Source organism: Urocampus carinirostris, chromosome 4, assembly GCF_059441175.1.
Source record: "Urocampus carinirostris isolate Australia breed hairy pipefish chromosome 4, RoL_Ucar_1.0, whole genome shotgun sequence".
NCBI lineage: Eukaryota > Metazoa > Chordata > Actinopteri > Syngnathiformes > Syngnathidae > Urocampus > Urocampus carinirostris.
In genome coordinates, this window is record NC_142352.1 from 9,423,397 (window position 1) to 9,443,744 (window position 20,348).

At 40.1% G+C, this 20,348-nt stretch overlaps 1 protein-coding gene across 2 annotated transcripts in view; it reads left to right on the plus strand.

Annotated features, from left to right (window-relative positions):
* Positions 1-20,348, plus strand: part of LOC148366796 (potassium voltage-gated channel subfamily KQT member 1-like) — a 50,124-nt gene that overhangs the window by 18,471 nt on the left and 11,305 nt on the right. For both annotated transcript variants that reach the window (XR_015850241.1, XM_088333598.1), the window contains exons 6-10: positions 1,828-1,950; positions 4,001-4,111; positions 6,938-7,033; positions 7,362-7,478; positions 8,814-8,940. Coding sequence is in view for 1 of the 2 variants with exons in the window: in XM_088333598.1 (XP_088189724.1) it covers positions 1,828-1,950; positions 4,001-4,111; positions 6,938-7,033; positions 7,362-7,478; positions 8,814-8,940 (574 nt within the window). In the remaining variant the exon portion in view is untranslated. The remainder of the gene's footprint in view (positions 1-1,827; positions 1,951-4,000; positions 4,112-6,937; positions 7,034-7,361; positions 7,479-8,813; positions 8,941-20,348) is intronic.

The window sequence follows — 20,348 nt, forward strand, 5'->3', positions numbered from 1 at the left end:
TAAAATATCGATACCGGATACCGAAGACTGAAGCAAGATACCGGAAAGGGCGAGACCGACGGGATCAATACCGGATACTGGAGACTGGAGCAAGATACCGGACAGGACGAGACAGGCGGGATCGATATCGGATACTGGATACACAGGCAGGAAACCTGACAGAGTCAAAACACAAGTCTTGGAAGGGCAGAGGTTCATTGACGGACTGACAAGAAGTGAATGAGAGTTTAAATAAGAGGGAAGCCAGTCAGGCAATGAGCCGCAGCTGGCACCAAACGGGCGGGGCCAAGTGAGGGCAATGGGCAACCGTGACAATTTTGTATGTTTAAGGTTTATATTAGTATGTTTACGGCTTGTATAAGTAATCTGAATTGTATTGTACTAAAAATAAACATTTCATAAAATAATATGCTCTATAAAGATAAATAAAGTTAAGTTTAACTTACTTTTGGAAGATGAGCTTCAACAGTTAGGTGACTTCCTCCTGCGTGGTAGAAATTGGCCGAAAAAAAGCTTTCCGACCATTTTCTCAACCGCATCAAGCTTTCTTATTCTACTTTCATTTCAAATGAAACTGCTCTCCTCTTCTTTACAATTTACACCAACCATTTTGAATGGAGGCACGAGATATAAAACAACAAAAATCTCAAAGTTCTTAATGCGCTGGAAATACAGTATAGTATCTTTACACACGAACTAGGAAGAAGAAAAAGGTGCACACAATACAAAATCTAACTTACAGCAATGTCCGAATATTTTTTCACATCCCGAAAAAAATGTTCATATCTACCGTTTTACGTAAGTCGAATGGTCGTAAGTAGGGGAGAGTCTGTACTAGGAAAAATAAGATAAAAGAATGTCAGGATCAATAGGCAAAAAAATGTCGAAGATAGCGCTTGGACAACTGTCTAAGTCGTAAAGAGTCAACGAAAAGTAGTGCAATATCATTTAGCAGCAACAGAACTTCCCAGATAGTCGACAAGAGGAAAACCAAAAAATCTAATCAATTCCGTACCCCCAGTTCATTTTTTCAACCCAATGTGGCCCACAACTCAAAAGGTTTACCTACACCTGTCTTAAAGTAACAAATAGTATATTGTTCCCAAAATATCATGAAAGTGTCAGGACCAGAACGGAGACAGGACCCACTTGCTTTACATTTCTCAGTTTTATTAGAGGCAGGTCGCTCTGAATGCGGAAGTGGGACTTCCGTGGCGGGGGATGGCGGTGTCGGGAACGGAAAAACGGGTCAGTAGCCGGGACAGGAGAGCAAAAACGGGGTCGTAAGCGAGTCGTAAGCAAGGAAAGGAGAGTACATGTGGTCCGGGACGAAAAAGGTCAAAAGCGTGGATGGGAGGGTAGACGTGGTCAGGATCAAAAACGGGTCAAAGCCGGGGGACGGACAGGAGCAAAAAAAAAGGTTAGAGTCAGGGTCAAAAAAGGCTTGCCTAGTGTAAACTGAGGTTCGCAGATGGACTGACAAAAGGGGACGGATAGGAGTGGGTTTAAATAAGGACAGACAATCAGAGTCCGAGGCCGTTGGCGCCAAAAATAGCACAGGTTATGCATATCGGTAATCATGACAGAAAGTGCTAAATTCTACTACACAGCACAGAACTATTACTTTTGCCAGGTTATTCTTGGCATGCATTTTCTTCATGAATGCCAAAGCTTCTCCAAGTGGTGTCATGCTCTTTTCTTGTTCAATGAATAAGTCAATACCACACACATGTGCTTTGAGCTGTTAATATTTAATGCCAGATTACTGCGTATTATGTGTTGCATAATCCCCTGCATTTCACAAGGACTCCCCCATGCGTCTTTCAGGAGCTGATCACGACCCTGTATATTGGATTCCTGTGCCTGATCTTCGCCTCGTATTTGGTCTACCTGGCAGAGAAAGAAACGTTCGCCTTTGCGTCATACGCCGACGCCCTGTGGTGGGGGGTGGTAAGAATATATTTTGCTATTGTGATCGCGTCAAGTACCGTAAATTCCGGATTACAAGATGCTACTTTTTTGCTACATTTGAAACACTGCGGCTTTAAATAGAGTGTGGCGTTAAAACATTCTGCCCAGCAACAGTAGAGCAATATAATGAACAAATAGTCCACAAAGCCTTTGGAAACACAGACTACTGTGCTCTTTTTTTGCACTAGGTAAGCAGTTATTATTACTACCGTACTGCTTAATAATACATGCACACTTTACTGTTCATACAGTGAGAATAATTTTAACGACATGGTTACAAAGTATAGTAAAAGCAAGCACTTGGCTTGACTGCTTTAATGAGGATTTTAGTTTGAAGTGATAGTTTTAATTTTACTTGTGGTCATTATTTATTGATTTATTAATTTTCCTTTGCTACAAGTTAAAAGCGTGGAAAGGATGAATTTATTTACAATAAATTACTTTAAATGAAGTGCAGGAATTTTAGACATGTACCTGTGCCTTTTATATGTCGCGACAGCAAATATCATCGACAAAAGTTTTTTTTTTCAACAAAAATGAGGAATTATGTATGTATGTATGTATGTATGTATGTAGGTAGGTAGGTAGGTAGGTAGGTAGGTATGGCTGTAGGTAGGTATGGCTGTAGGTAGGTATGGCTGTAGGTAGGTATGGCTGTAGGTAGGTAGGTAGGTAGGTAGGTAGGTATGGCTGTAGGTAGGTAGGTAGGTAGATAGGTATGGCTGTAGGTAGGTAGGTAGGTAGGTAGGTAGGTAGGTAGGTAGGTACGGCTGTAGGTAGGTAGGTAGGTAGGTAGGTAGGTAGGTATGGCTGTAGGTAGGTAGGTAGGTAGGTAGGTATGGCTGTAGGTAAGTAGGTAGGTAGGTATGGCTGTAGGTAGGTAGGTAGGTAGGTATGGCTGTAGGTAGGTATGGCTGTAGGTAGGTAGGTAGGTATGGCTGTAGGTAGGTAGGTAGGTAGGTAGGTAGGTAGGTATGGCTGTAGGTAGGTAGGTAGGTAGGTAGGTAGGTATGGCTGTAGGTAGGTACGTACGTAGGTATGGCTGTAGGTACGTACATACGTAGGTATGGCTGTAGGTACGTACGTACGTAGGTATGGCTGTAGGTACGTACGTACGTAGGCTGTAGGTACGTACGTACGTAGGTATGGCTGTAGGTACGTACGTACGTATGTACCGTATTTTCCGCACAATAAGGCGCACATAAAATGCCTTATAATCCGGTGCGCCTTATATATGGATCAATATTGAATTGCAATGTCTCGCAACTACGAGAAGCAGCCACCGACTCCATTTTTCGCGTAAAAGAAGAAGTGCGCTGTGCATACTGGGAAATATTAAACAACGATTCTCTTTTATTTGTGCATTTGTATAAAGACCCTGAAATGGCTCTTATTAAGAGACACGCTTACAACGCAGAGTTTAAACAGTAACAATATTGTCACATAAACCCAGCTGCCCGTCATGCCGGAGTCCGGCTCAGTGGTACACCGAAAAACGACGATCAGATGATGAAGGTGCTATTTCTAAGTCAGATCAAAAAGCTTCTCCTGTTACTGGTAACCATGAAACTAGCACTAACTGTTACATGTGGGGGAGCAAACCCCTACTTAAATAAACTGGCATTGGAAGGGATGGGCGCCACCAGGCCGTACTTGCCCAAGACACACCACAGGAAGTGGTGTCCCTACTATCCTGGCAGTTAAGGGTTCTGTGAGCTGTGAGTTCACAGAGGTCTAATATGGTTGATTAATCAAAAATCCCATTATTACAAATTTTTCAAGTGTGTGGCACCGATGAAAATGGCAAACACCCCCTTTCCACAACGCATGCCCTCTAAATACAAACCACGCGCCAACGCAATGTAAGTGATCCAGGAACAGATGAAGCTCGATAAAGAGGTACCACTGTATAAGCTGCACCTGATTATAAGGCGCACTTTCAAATTTCTGGGTAATGTGGGAATTTGAGGTGCTCCTTATAGTCCTGAAAATTTTGTAGAGTGCATCTAATGGCATGTGCTTTTCCAAGATAACAGTGACAACGGTCGGCTACGGAGACCTTCTACCTCAGACGTGGCTCGGGAAGATCATCGCATCTTGTTTCTCTGTCTTTGCCGTATCCTTCTTTGCACTCCCAGCAGTAAGTGGAATTCAACACTCCCTATCTATTGCCGGGGTTCATTGTGTTTTTGAAAAATTATTACACTCAGGTACTTTGTGATTAGTTTGAGTTGTTTGTGATAAGCTATTTATAATAGGGAAGACAACATTTTTCTTTTTTATAGGTAGATTTAGGGCTGCAACAATGAATTGATAAATCAATAAAAATCAATTACCGTATTTTCCGCACTATAAGGCGGACCGGGTTGTAGGGCGCACCCTGAAAAAATAGTTTTTGTTCCTATATTTTCCATACATAAGGCGCACCGGATTATAAGGCGCTACAATGGGAACGTAGACAAAACAGTCAGGTAGTTCAGTCAAACTTATTACCCCCTTAACATTTCAAAAGCTTGCAAAGAAGAAAATACGTGTCTCAGACATGTACGGAAACAGTGTCTGTACGATGTCACTCAAAGTTCCAAATATCATTCGGAAGGTTAAAGTCTTGTAATTCAAGAAATGCCAACCATTCCTTAGTTTCTTTTTTCTTTTTCACTCGATACTTTACCGTGCATATGACAATAAACACTTGGAATTGAGTTTAATTAAAAATAGATATCACAGAAACATCGAGATCAGTCTGAAACAAGATACTGGGAAAATATATAGCCGGAGTAGCTCACCAAAGTCGTTGCGTTCAATAATAATGTGCAACCATGGTCCTCTTTTATCCGTGAGTGTAGTAAGTCCAGGAGAGTAAAATATTTACAAATACAGTACAGAATAATAAAATACTGTTTCCTCTATGCCGTAGTTCAACCTAACATGCTATTCACATTCATCTTTTTCGGCCAATTGCAGGCTTTTTTTTGCCCCTTTAGCCTATGCAAGCCTGTAAATGATAAAAAGGATCCGCCCCCTTTACCTCCGAATAACTTTAGCCAATAGTGATCGATTCAACTGATGATTGACACATTGGTTAGCCAATGAAACACCGGTATATAAATCCCAGCATACACCGCGGACTACTTCGCCTTCGGGGGAAAATCGAGTCGGCGGCTGCTTGCCTTAGTTGCAAGACTTTGCGACTTAATATTGATCCATATATAAGGCGCACTGTATTATAAGGCGCATGGTCAGCTTTTGAAAAAAATAAAGACTTTTAGGTGCGCCTTAGAGTGCGGAAAAGACGGTACTAAAAGTGTTGGCAACAATTGTCATCATCGATTTGTTGTGTCGCCGAGTTTATGCGTCACTTGGCACGTTAAATCAATGCAAATAAGAGTGCATTGAATTATGTTGTGGCATTCACCCACTTGCAGTACCAGTATGATCCAGCAGAGGGCAACTTGAGACCAAATTTTGTCGTGCACGTCTTCTTGGTCCGGCGATGGACATGTAGTAGCACTTGTCCGGCAGAGGGCTCCTGCAAGATTGTATGTCCTTTATTGTTTTTATACAAGTATAACTAAATTCGTAGGGTTCTTCAGTTCAAGTACAACAAATTAAAAAAGGTAAACATGTGAAAAAGGATAAAAACATTGCACAAAATGTACAAGGTCCTTTTGATCTGATAAAGTACTTGCATCGATGTTGCCCTTCTTTTTATTGCACTTCACCAAAAAATATTTTACATATTTCCAGGTGTATAGCATGCAATTGTATGTATTTTTTATCTATTGTTGAGCTTTTTGACAAACACTTTTTGTTTTACATTATCGAATGTTCAGTTGTTTTGTGCACCACTATCCGACTAAAACGTCAATATTTGAATAAGAAGGACATTAAAAATGTGTTATTCAAAATTAATTAATCAAAAAATAATCAACACATTCATCGATTATTAAAACAATCGTTAGTTGCAGCCCAAATTCAATGTTGTTCTGGCTTGGGAGAGTGGAATGTCTTTCTGGGAAAAATGTCAACAACACCAAAAGTTGTAGGTGAGCTTTTTTTAGAGTAACCTACCTGACTGTCTGTGAAAGATGGTAGTCATATCAAAACTCCTTCCCTCTTTTCCAGGGTGGACAGACACACAAACAAACAAACGTACTGATTATATATATATATATATATATATATATATATATATATATATATATATATATATATACACAGGGTTGGGTAGGGTTAGATGGTAAAGGCGCCCGCTTTGAGACTGGGAGGTTCGGGTTCGCGCCCCGGCCGAGTCATTCCTAAGACTTAAAAAGTGGTCGGCGGCGCCCTCTGTTGGCTGCGGCTGCATCGGCTCGCTACAACGGGTCAGGTGCAATCGACATTTCGTTCTGTGTACATTGTTACACAGAATGACAATACAAGGAAATTATTATTATTATTATTATTTAATTTGATTACTTTCAATTACTTTTGGATTACTCCAATACCAAATATGCTAATAAAAGACAAAATAAACCAAATATGAATAAAATGATGACTCACAACACGTGGTAAGCTTTCTCTCCTGGCTTTGATCTCTTTGATCTCCAGCAAAACTAAAATAAAATGCGACAGAAACAAAATGAAAATCAATCCAAACAGCTTGCCAACATCATTTTTGCCGTTCCATGCGTTCCGTTACTCCCCAAACCTGCCCAAAATTTAGTCATTGTATTCATATTTAGTTTCTTTTGTCTTTTATTAGCATATTTGGTATTTGAGTAATCCTAAAGTAATTGAAAGTAATCCAGTTAAAGTAACCCTACCCAACCCTGTATGTATATATATATACAGGCATATACTTTGATTACAAACACCTTCGCTTTGCGTATAATAAACATTGTTTGGTGTGACTGAGCTATTTTTGGCAAGATGGCAAGCCACCAGTGTACTTTGGGATTTTACCAAGTGATGATTTTCTCCACAGGGGATTTTAGGCTCCGGCTTTGCACTGGAGGTGCAGCAGAAACAAAGACGGAAACATTTTAACAGACAAATCCCTGCTGCTGCCAGTGTCATCCAGGTATTCCACTTCATAAAATGAGCAAAATGTCATCTTGGTACAAGTCTTTTAGTGTGTCATTTTTTAAACAAACGGCTCTTGAAGGTAAACGACTGGAGTCGGATCCCCCACCAAACAAGAGCCAGCTGCCTTAATGATGTTTTTTCTCCCATGGTTTTGTGTTGCCTTTTCCTTTCTTTGATTCCTTTTATTTTTTTTCTTGTTTTGCTTCCATTTCATAGCCGGAATCCCAGCACTAGGGACTGTGTGTTTTTCTTTCATAACTGATACAACACATATGAAGTTTACTGACTAACATACAGGTACTTCTTAATTCTCTTCACTACAGACATCTTGGAGATGCTTTGCTTTGCAAAACTCTAATTCGGCCACGTACAAGATGTTTTTGAGAAAGAAACCTAACACCCAGACTTCTTCATTGCCAAGCCCAACGTCCAAGAGATTGGTTGGTACTTGTCTATGTTATTGTTCAGCTTTATTGTTGTCACATCGGATACACTTAACACGACCTTTTGAGTTCTTCTATTGTGTAAGTGTTCATTTTGTGTTTTTGTGGTCAGAAATTACCTGTCAACCATGAGTACCGTATGTATTTAGTGTGCAAACATATACAACACGCACCCCTAATTTTCGATTAAAATTCGGTATAACATTTCATTTGATTTTTCACAGGTCAAATTAACTATTGTACGTAAGTGACAACATTTGAAGCAGTAGGGGTGGGGTTTACTGGGAATTTGGCATAGATCCGATCCATGAAATATATGTTAGTATAGCTTGATACTGATTAGATACCAATATTTTTAGCATGGGTATATCCTAATTGTTATATAATTAAACTCTTTTAAGAAAAACACGGCACAAAGATTTTCCTGTTTTATTAAATATCTACTCTGCAAACTTCAACAGTAGAACAAATGAATATTTAAATATTTGTAATACTGTTCCTGAACAAAAGTCAAAAGAGTCAAACCAAAAAAGCAGCAATGTAATGCAAATAGGAATACTGTTTAAGAATGTCAATTGTAGAACTAAAATACCTTCCATTGTGCAATAGTTTGTAAACAAAGTCAGTAAGGCAAATACAATTTCAATAGTCTCTCATTATCTCTGTTGCCATAGTGACCACGGATTTAGAATAGAATAGAATAGAATACTATTTATTGTCATTGTGACAACGAAATTGGACGTGGCACTCCAGGTCCACATTTTACAGTGAAGATAAGGAAACAAAGAGATAAAGGAACAAAGAAGATGTCTGTACTGTCCTTGTTGTATAGGCTTTGTTTTCCTCCAGAGGGGGGTGCAGAGGGGGTGAGCGACAGACAGGTTTTTGTTCAGGAACATGTTTGCATTTTTAGTTGCATCTCGTTGCCCTCTGCAAGGTGAGCTTTTCCGTGTGTCTATGTCAATTTGTGGTGTTGACACAGTAGCAGACCACTACACCACACAAATTAAATACTACATTGTCCTTTTCTGTAGTTGAAAAAATAAGTCTGCGTTGTGCAACACTTCTTAATTACTTGTCATTAGTAGCTTCTAGTAGTGGTGGGCAGGATACGGCTGCAGGTCAGGTAGGGAGAGGAGCTCAAAGTGTGCCTGTCAGTCATTCGCTTTGGCATAAACCTAGAGAGCGGTCGAGTACACTGAGAGAGAGGGCGGGGGGCACTATATGAATAGAGAAGATGTGCCTCATTGACCGCAAAAACCGAGGGATATCTGTATTGTCATTGACATATTTCCCTATGTTTAGTTGACCAAAAATAATTGTGTTTTACAGGAGAAAAATTCAAAACAGGATACCAGCTTAAATTACCTGGCAGTTGATAATGTGGTCTCTCTCCACGGTCAAAACAGTGAGCTGAACAACTTTTTGAGCTCTGAGGTTTGCAACATTAAGGACACAGGTAATAACTGATGCTCCCACAATGCTCCAGTCACAAAGAAAAACCTTTGGTTTGAATTGGTGCTTCTCAATTGGTCTTCTCAATTGAGGACCCACTATCCTTTAATTTTATTTACAAGCCGAGAACCAGATTAAGAATAAAATTCCACTTTGCTAATGTATTCAATGAAAATTCAATTTAAACCAGAGAGTACAATATGATAACATTGTATTGTAATTTTTTTAATAAAATGACCAGATAAACCAAATCAAGTTCAAGTTATTTTATTAGTCTTCTATGAGTGTAACCAACCCGTCTTCAAATTCAACCCAAGCATCCCCAAAAACGATACAGTTTTTAAAAGTGTCTTTTGCTTAGAAAATGACAGGATAGGCCTAAATATGAAGCCAGATAAAAAAAAAGGAAAACGAAAATTTTATTTGAACAACTCATCATCGGAAATATTCCACTGCCTTGAAATGGTTCAGTCCATTTAATCGCTAACACCGCTCTCACACCCTCTCCGCTCCGCTTTTGCTTGGCTAGTGTCACTTGCAGCATAGCGGCGGAGTCTGTGGAAGTATTATTGTGAGAGATTTTTATATTTTATACAAATTAAACAACTATTTTACACCACAGTACCATGACTTGAGTAAAAACTGGGCATGGCGTAGTATTTGTGTTTATTTTAAGGACAATGTGTAACATGATGTTTAAAAATGGGAACTGGCACACCTGAAAAGTGTTGAATGATCCAAAATCAACACTGCCAAAGTCCTGAACCTAGAATAGTCCCGAAAGGGTTTGTTTGGCTGCTTGAAATCCTTTGAAATGCTTTTAATTTTGTGTGTTCAAGGATTCGAAAGTGATTGAATTTTGAGTGAAGTGCTCTTAAATGCTTGAAATTGTTGCCATGTTTCACAGCATGTCTGCTAAAAAACAACGCCGACACCCCTCTCTTATGGCTAGGCTTTGCCATTGCATTACTTCCCTCATGATTAACAGCATCTGGCATTAATGTGTATGGCATTGTCCAAAGAAGCGACATCGCACCCTCAACATGCACATATGTGAAATGAAAAAGTGCAATGTTTTTGCTGGGTCTGGCGGCTCTTCTTCTGGTCTATCCAGGAAAAAAATGAACTGCACTCATGTAGCCGTGATCCGTTATCCATTAAAACATATTCAGGGTTTGTTCACCTTTTTCATGGCCAAATTCAAGCACTTTTGAAGGACATTCAAAGCCAATTTTCCAAAAATCTGTTGTGAATCGTGCATTTTGCAGAGGCAAAGCTATATCTGAGATTCGCACATGCGATTTTTAATCTTGTGTGAGCATTTAGCAAAACATAAAGATTTTAGAACTTGGGTAAACTGCAATTATTTTTGTTTTTAAGTCAAATGTACCTTACATTTTCAGTTGTATTGATTTACCACTGGTAAAGGCTACCTTAATTTTTTGCAAGGCCCTAATAAATAACTACAACTGATACGTAATCCTTGCACTAATACACATTTTATAGTTGATGGATTTAAACTGTAAATATGTTATTCTATTGTGGCATTATCTTCTTTGCATACTATTTGCCATTTTTGCTTGTGTTTGAAAAAGGAGAGACCTTATGTAAACTAGGGCGTTCCGAACACAATAAAAAGGCAAGGAGAAGGAGACTTTTTCAGAGTGTCCAGTAGACTGCAATAGGCAGACTCTGGTCATCTCTTCTTGTAAGTAAGAAAGTAATATTCACGTTCTCTGTGTCTTCTATGAGTGCAGGTTTTTATTACAAGTGTTGGGGTTAACCTAACAATAGTGCCCTGTTTACGTGGAACATGCGTGACACGTAGAATGCGGTGACCCTTCATAGGACAAGGCTGTACAAACTAATGCCAGCTGATGTTAATCACGAGGGAAAAGAGACATGGAATGGCAAAGTCAAGCCACCAGAGAGCAGTGTCTGCCTGATTTTTAAGCAGACTTGAAAAACAAAAACCATTTCAAGCATTTAAAGGCAACCATTTCAAGCATTTAGAAGCACTTTTTCCAAAATTCAAGCATTTTTCAATCTTTGTAAAAACAACATTCAAGCATTTTCTAGGATTTCAACCACTTGTGTAAACTCTGGATTGTTGGGAGCATGAGGCAGCAGAGCGAAATCTTAGCGTGGTGGCTCTTTCATTTGTGACTTTACTTCCTTCCTCAATGAAGTGTACTATTGTTGCCACGATCCATTATTCCTGATCACATTTTGCTGCGAGCAGGGACAAGCAGAGGCGCACGTTTGCCAGGACTGGCGGCTCGTTTTTGCTCTTACTTTATTTCCATCAAAAATGACTACACTCTTTCAGCCACAATCCATTATCCTCAATTCCATATAGGGGCCAGCACAAGGAACTTTTGTCAAGGGGCATACCTGGCCTTCCCAAAAACAAAATGGACAGATCTTGCCGTGATCCATAATTCCCAATCGACTATTGCTGAGTGAGGGCCAAGACAGCAAATTTTTGTCATGCGTTGCAGTTTTTTTTCTGCCTAAAATAAACAACACCTGTGCTGCAGCAAACAATTATTTCCAGAGTGTATATTTAAAATGTGTGTGGTGAGAATTACTCTATGGATTTTTGAAAATTGTGTGAGGTTCTGGTCGCAAATAACTGAGATAAACGGACTACAGCATATGTGTAGACAGTTCTAAAATACATAATCTGATGCACCCGAACACATTATCAGTAATGTTTCCTGGTTCATAGGGTATTTCGGATCTCGAACCATTATAAACCCTCACTAAGGTGACCCAGCCGTGGGCGATCAACCCTACGGCTTAATGTTGAGGTGGCATTTACCTGCTCCCATTGTTATTCTCTACGCATCCAGAGCCATTTCGAGGCTTTTTCAGCTGCTCTGGTTGTGTTCTTAGTGGCTCTGCTTTTTGCTGTTCCTGTAATGCCCAGAGCACCTAAATCTTTGTGGATTGTGTGCCTTACAAATCCTCTGCTGCTTACTTCGATGGGCTTACAACTTGCCTCCCAGCCCTGCTGCCGACAGTCATTGACCAGCGGTTGGTACTTGTTCATCTTCCTTTCGTAGGCTTTCCTCAAGAGGTATTTCCCTGGCACCGTCAACTCCATCACCATTATATTCTTGCTATTCTCTGAGACCAGCAGGATGTCCAGCCTCTGGGTGGTGCTGACAACGTGCTGAGGGAAGGGCAGCTGCTTCTCCAGGTCTACAGAGAGCTGCCAGTCCTGGGCCATTAACAGGATCCCTGCTGATGCCTTCTTGGTATTTGCTCTTGCCTGAGCTCCTCGGACAAAAGCAGTTACCCATTTGGTGTTTCCCGTTCGGCTGGAGCTGCAGATGCCTTAGTCGATGGCTTCCGCTATCGGCTTCAGCACTTGGTTGTGTTACAGGGGTGTTCGCCCTGGCTGAGCGCTTTTGGGCAGGCACTTCGAAAATATTCCAGCGTTCCTTTTCCAGAACAGAGTAGGCAATTAGGGATCTTCTCTTGTTTGCATTTTTGGTTGCATCTCGTTGCCCTCTGCAAGGTGAGCTTTTGCGTGTGTTTATGTCAATTTGTGGTGTTGACACAGTAGCAGACCACTACACCACACAAATTAAATCCTACATTGTCCTTTTCTGTAGTTGAAAAAATAAGTCTACGCTGTGCAGCGCTTCTTAATTACTTGTGATTAGTAGCTTCTAGGAGTGGTGGGCAGGATACGGCTGCAGGCCAGGTAGGGAGAGGAGCTCAAAGTGTGCCTGTTAGTCATTCGCTTGGGCATAAATCGCTGGGCTAGGTAGAACGTCATATACCGCCCGGACAAGGAAGCTGATTTGGTGTGGTTCACCCTTTCGCAGGTGTGTCCAAGTGACTTTGCAATCCATGGCATGCTCCCATCTGGTCCAAGCCCCCCGCTGCCTGTGAAAATGCCATGCCTCACTTCGCATTTGCAGGGTATTTTTGTCATCTACTGTTAAAAAGTGTAAATGAACTTTGGTAATTTTTGTTTTCTTAACAATGTTTTGCCAAGGCAAAGGGCAGTGACACACTTTTGGGTCAGTAGACACCAGTTGAGAATCACAGATTTAAATGACATCTATTGGGCGGAATAGTGCAATTTCACAGTGAAATCTGTTTTAGATTGAGACTGTTTCTGGAAATGAGATGGGAACCAATTTAAACATTAGACACAGATGAGCACCTTGACGCATCGAATGATGGCACAATAAGGCCGACAAAACTCCTTTGCGGGATATACCGAAACGAAGTAGCGATAAGGCAGAAGCTGTGATAAGAAGCAAAACGAATTATGTATGCATTTTCTCAGGGTCACTCTAACGAGGAGTTGCTCACTCTGCACAAAACTATCCTGTCTGTTGTATTTCTGGGAAAGAGGAAAATAATTCATGGCCGTTTTTTTACTCATCTTAATCTGTTAATCTGCTCCTCGTGTCTCCATAATAGATTTTTATGAAAGGGATTAAATAATTTAATCCTATTTGCTCATCCCTCGTGGCAATGCTAAATCTCTAGTCTTACTTTGAAAGAGCCATCACCAGAATTTAAGTTACAAGTTAAAATCACTCCATGTCCTTCCACACATTTTTTTGTTATGGATATCGACACGAGTATTGTTTGTTTGCGGGATCCGATTTTATCTGGCTGGGCATTTCAAGTATATACAGTGCCTTACAAAATGATGTGCCCCCAAGAACCTTTTGACATTTCAATATTTTATATTAAGCTAAAAGATAAAACTTAGTTGTTGCGAAAATATTGGCCCCTATTGAGTTAATACTTTGTACAACCTCATTTTCGCTGAGATCACGGGGTTTTTGGATATGTGTCTGTAAGTTTTGCACATCCATCCATCCACTATCTGCACCGCTTATCCTCAGTAGAGTCGTATGGTTGCTGGAGCTCATCCCAGGCATCCTCGGTCAGGGGACACTCTGAACTGGTTGCCACCCATTCGCAGGGCACACAGAGACAGACAACTCACCTGCTCATTCACACGTAGGGACAATTATAGACCAGCCATTTAAGCTGACATGCATGTTTTTGGGAGTGCCCGGAGTAAACCCACACAGGCGCAGGAAGAACATGCAAACTCCAGGAGACTGTGGTAGCTTGACTTGAACCCTGAATCTCTGCACCTTGGGGATGCGCGCTAACCAACCAGCTACTGTGCCTCCCTAGTTTTGCACATCTTGAACCAGAAATATTTGAACATTCATCCCTAAAAAACAGCTCAGGTTCCCTTCTTGTATCCCATTCCTGCTTTGAACGTTTCCATAATTTTATCCTGGACCTTCCTGGTGTTTTGTTTGGTCGTCATTATGCTTTCCGTTCTCCTGTGTCTGCTTTCACAGACTTCTGTATTCATGACAGAGCCGATGCATTTAAGCTGAGACTTAATGCATTCTGTTTGTCACTGTTGATCATTTAGGTTGACGTTGGATCAATTAGAAATCATCCTGGATTTTCTGGAGTCAGTGGGTTGAACTGAGAGAACAGGGAGCCATTATTTTTGCAACAAGTACTTTTCAGTTTTTTGTTGTTGTAAATATAATATGAAATGTTGAAATGATTCGGTTTTACTTCACGATAGTGTCTCACATGTTCGTGATTCTGGGAGAATATTTTCAGTTTTTTAGGTTTAAGTTTGAAGTCTGAAATGTGGCAGTATATAAAATGTTGGGGGGCCAGTACTTTCGCTAGGTGCTCATAAAAACACAGTCAAATTCATCCACGACTTTACTCTCTTGTTCACACTCTCATAGGCACGACCAGGGTTGGGTAGGGTTACTTTAACTTGATTACTTTCAATGACTTTTGGATTACTCCAATACCAAATATGCTAATAAAAGACAAAAGAAACTAAATATGAATACAATTATGACTCACAACACGTGGTAAGCTTTTTCTTCTGGCCTTGATCTCTTTGATCTCCAGCAAAACTAACATAAAATGCTACAGAAACAAAATGAAAATAAATCCAAACAGCTCGCCAACATCATTTTTGCCATTCTATGTATTCCGTTACTCCCCAAGCCTGCACAAAATTTAGTAATTGTATTCATATTTAGTTTCTTTTGTCTTTTATTAGCATATGTGGTATTGGAGTAATCCAAAAGTAATTGAAGGTAATCCAGTTAAAGTAACCCTACCCATCCCTGGGCACGACTATACTCTCTACCTAATATACTCTGCTCTCACACACACACTACTATGCTTTCACACACATATTACCCTACACTCACTTACATACTACTGTCCACACATACATACTACAGTACCTTCTTCCCACACACACCACTACTACTCCTACAGGATCTCACTCACACAAATATACTCCCACACTTACCACACAATAGACTCTCACACATACTATTATACTTTTCAAACACCATTTTATTTTTCCCACACGCGAACATAATTGCTCTTACTTTTGGGTGATTTCACACCTCGTGAAATGATCGCCACAACCTCTCAGTGTTGTTTTCGATTAGGTGCTTTTGGTAACCAAGCCAAAGGACCCTGATCACTGTGCACGAATTATACAGTTCGATGTCAAAATAGAGATGCTCCTTGTGAGAAAGTAAAGTAGTATATGTGAGAGGTTATAGTAGTATCTGTGTGACCGTGTAAGAGGTTGTGTACAACAGCATGGTAATATATACGGGAGAGTATATTAGAGTGTATATGAGAATATAGTAGTATGTGTGAGAGTATGGTAGTTATCTGGGAGAGTATAATAGTGAGGATATGAGTAGAGTAGAATGTATGAGAGAGTATAGTAGTGTTTGTGCATGGGTATGACCCTGTCTGGATGAGAGGATAGTTGTGCATGTGTGAGAGTATGATGTTATGTCTGCAGGGTTGGGTAGGGTTACTTTAACTGGATTACTTTCAATTACTTTTGGATTACTCCAATACCAAATATGGTAATAAAAGACAAAATAAACTAAATATGAATAAAACGATGACTCACAACACGTGGTAAGCTTTCTCTCCTGGCTTTGATCTCCGGCAAAACTAACATAAAATGCGACAGAAACAAAATGAAAATAAATCCAAACAGCTTACCAACATCACTTTTGCCGTTCCATGTATTCCGTTACTCCCCAAGCCTGCACGAAATTTAGTAATATTATTCATATTTTGTTTATTTTGTCTTTTATTAGCATATTTGGTATTGGAATAATCCAAAAGTAATTGAAAGTAATCAAGTTAAAGTAAGGACAGCACGGCGGCGCAGTGGTTAGCGCGTGTGCGGCACAGTTCTAAGGTCTTGGGAACCTCCTGTGTGGGTTCAAATCCAGCTACCGGACTTCCTGTGCGGAGTTTGTATGTTCTCCCCGTGCTTGCGTGGGTTTCCTCTGGGCACTCCGGTTTCCTCCCACATTCCAAAGACATGCATTTCAGGTGGATTGGCCATTTCAAATTGTCCCTAGGTGTGAATGAGCGAGCGAGTTGTCTGTCTCTGTGTGCCCTGCGATTGGCTGGCAACCAGTTCAGGGTGTCCCCTGCCCACTGACCGATGATTGCTGGGATGGGCTCCAGCACCCCCGCGACCCTACTGAGGATAAGCGGTGCAGCTAATGAGATGAGATGAAGTTAAAGTAACCCTACCCAACCCTGTATGTCTGTGAGCAAGTATAATTTACTTCTCAAACTGCCTGTCATACCTCCCACCTGTGAAGAAAATCAGATTCGGCTATTCGTTTTTGCGTTTTTATTTAATTTGACGTTTCACTGTGTTTGGTGAAACGCAATGATAATACCATCTGCGCGTTAAGTCTTAAACGGATGCTTTTCAAAGGACAAAAGACACAGTATCCAAACGGGGATAATACACGCTGGATAGTCACTGATCTTCTGAGCACAATCCCTGCAAAGCAAAGCTTGAACACTTCTGATGCTTGACAGGACCGAGCTTGTGTTTGCCACGAGTGCACATAATACAGCACAGTGGCTCATTGTGCATCCGTCATTGTGCAGTAACTATGCAATGACAATGTACTGTTCAATGTACTGTTTAATGTGCTTGGTACGTGTATGAGAGGCCATTTTAGAGGCAGTGTTCTCGTTTGCCCGCGTCCCTGCGTCCTAGACGCATTATTTTTGCTGGGGACGCATCGTGTCAAATCAACGTGCGTCCCCAAGACGCATTTTTTTTTACACGAAATTGTCATTATCATTTTTTAACAAAGATTTACCGCACTCCAAACTTTTCATGAGGCAGATCCGCCATTGTTGTTTTGGTCTCGCAGTTTGAGTTTTCGTCTGCACGCCGATCTCCAGTTCGAGTTGTGTAGTGAAAGTCCGTTTCTTTTTAGAGAACCGGCTTTTTCGGCTCAACTCATTAAAGAGAACCGGTTCTTTAACGGCTCACTTGCTTTGATGCATTATATTACGAATAATTATGTTGTATAAAGAAGTTAAGAAAAAAAGGAAGTATAAAAGGAGAAAATGAAAAAAGACAAGTTTGTGGTAATCCCTTTTAATCAGTATATTTCCAACAATAATTTAATGCAGAAAATGAATTAATAATTTGAATAAGAAAATGTATTATTCTACTTAATTATATTTGCATGTATTTTTTCCTTCTACAGTGAACGTCCAAGCGACTTCATTTTTGAACTTTTTTTATAATAAACCTCATTCATGTCGAGCAGCTCAGTGTCTCACAACAAAATGTTCATTAACAATATATATGATATAAGGAAACACATGTACAATATAACATGTTAAACTACATAAATAAACATGTTTGGAAAAAAAAGATTTTTTTGTATTTTGTAAGGGAAAATACGACAGTTTGTAAGGGCATGGAGCACACAAAATTTTGGGGACCCATAGATCTCTGTGGGGACCCATAGATTTTTGAGCATGCGAGTCCCCGGGACCCATCACTTTTCAGAGGTAAAATGAACATTGTAGAATTAAATCAAACTTTCTCTTGTGGAATTTAGTGCACTCAGGATTAATCCAACGTGTGAATGTCATCGTAGTACGTCATGTAATTACTTTCTCTATTTTCAATCTACATTCACTTCAATTTTAATTTTATCTTAAAATATGCTATAAGCACAACTCACAACACAGATGAAATTACTTACTCTTCCGGCATTCAAAAATGCAATAAATAAGACACAAAACAAAAAACATAAGCAGCATGATTTAAAAAAACAAGTATGCATTTAAAAATGTAAAAATATATACGGTTTTGGATACAAAATGTGCAAAGTATTGCCGAAATCTAAACAGAGCAGTTTTGCAAATATTTCACCCTTGTAGGGCAGGGAGAGAGTTCAGAATCCTTACAGCCTGATGGAAAAAGCTGTCCTTGAGCTTACTGGTTCTGGAACGGAGACTCTGCAGTCTTTTTTCTGATTGCGGCATATTGCCGATGATGTGACATGGATCGGTGGGGTCACCTGCAATCCTGGTGGCTTTGCGCATGAGGCAGGAGTTGTAGATGGCCAGTAGGGACGAAATTGGAAATGCATACAGTAATTATAAGTACCCGTTACCATACAAGTTTTTAGGGTATTTCTATATTTGAGCAATGATTGATCATGTCGATAATCATCGCTGGCCTAAAACACAATACACTGTATGCAACGGGAATTGAACCCTAGTAGTGGCATTGAAAGTGCCTACATGCCGACATCCAGTGGCACAAATGACATGGCATTAGACTTTTTCTTATTATTACTCTGTTTTTCGGTGCCACATCACTGATTTTCAGAATGCATTCCACTTTTCACCTGTGTGTCAATAACTCCTACTCTAATATGTAGACATACATAAAAGAGCTTGTATAGTGTTTTGTTGAAAGACTCTCAGTTTTCTCCACTCTCTAAAATTAATTCGTGAAGATTTGCATTCTGTTAGGTTAAACAGACTCTCCACTTCTTCACCAATGAGTGTTAGGGAATATAAAGCATAAGTTATCGAATGAATTGTAAAAAATGAATTAATATTTGCTTTTTTCTCCACTCTCAAACGTTATTTGATTTGTGACTTAAAGACAGTTTGTCACACCACCCTCTCTCCAGTCTTGCCTTCTTTTTTTTTCTTGCTCACGCATCCCACACACTTTCACAAACACATCTATGGCGTTTACTCCCCAAGCATTTGTTGATTTGCTTCAAGCCACATTGGTTGCACTCAGGAATCATCATCATTCCTCTACAAATGTTTTTAACATCTTCCTGGAGAGGATCAAGACCGAAGCACTGAACCAACATAAAGGTACAAGGTACCATTTGGCAGGACTGGGAGGAGAAGAACAGGAACTTAGAGATCTGGTCCATCACCTGAACACAGCATCCACCCATTATAAGATGGAAATCAGCACAGAAAAAAAAATATCACCATCAACAACCCATAGTGTAAACCTGTTAACAGTTTAAAGTATCTTGGAGCTGCCATATGAGAAGAGGGATCAGAACCAGAAATCCTGGCCAGGATAGCTCAAACCTCAGTCACACTTTTCAGACCCAAACCCATTTGGAGAGACAAGAACATAGCACTGAAACCAAAGATCAGTCTCATTCAAGCCCCAGTTGTTTCCATCTCCCTCTATGCTTGTGAGACATGGGCTCTCAAAACAAACCTTGATAGGAAAATAGAAGCTATGGAGAAGTGATGTTACAGGATATTTATCGTTATCAGCTACATACTGTGGCTATATGACAAATGTAACTTGCGCGACGACAACAACAGAGGGGATATTGGCCCCTACGAACAAGTGTTATAAACTGTGCACGGACGAAAACAGAAGTGGTTGGTCACAACAAAAGTTCTTCAGGACAGGCCAAGATTATTCTTCAGGGTGCTGGTTTGACAACATGAAGGAATGGACTGTTGCCAACTTTGCCACAAGCCAAAAAAAAGCCAGGAACCATCAGCAGCTGTCCAGAGTTGTGTCCTTAGTGGTGCTCCGATGACCCAGGTGGTTAAGGGATCTCTAAACCATGAACTCTGCAAAATAGAAAGCCAAACTGCATTGGACAAATTCATTAAATATTTCAATGAAATTTCGAGAAAAGGTTTAAAAAATAGCTTCAAGACTTGAGTGGGAACTATTTCCCATACCTGTTATTCTTAATTCTTTTTTTTCAGAGCAAAGGTAATACAGCCATTCTCTCCATTTTAAAATTGCTCAAAGAACAATAGTTGCTCAGAACACAGCCTTGTCCGTTTCAAAGACACCCTCTGTCCAATTTAGAGCAAAGGACAGAGAGGTTCAAATGAAAGGAAGCTCCTAATGTGCTACTCATTGAAATTCAGAGGTAAAAGATAAGACAATTACAGATGAGAGCACTATTTTCAGCATTACAACAAAAACGTAGTTGGTGCTATTATGATGTGACACTCACCAGAGTTCATTCTTGTCACAGTCTTTATTCGTTGATT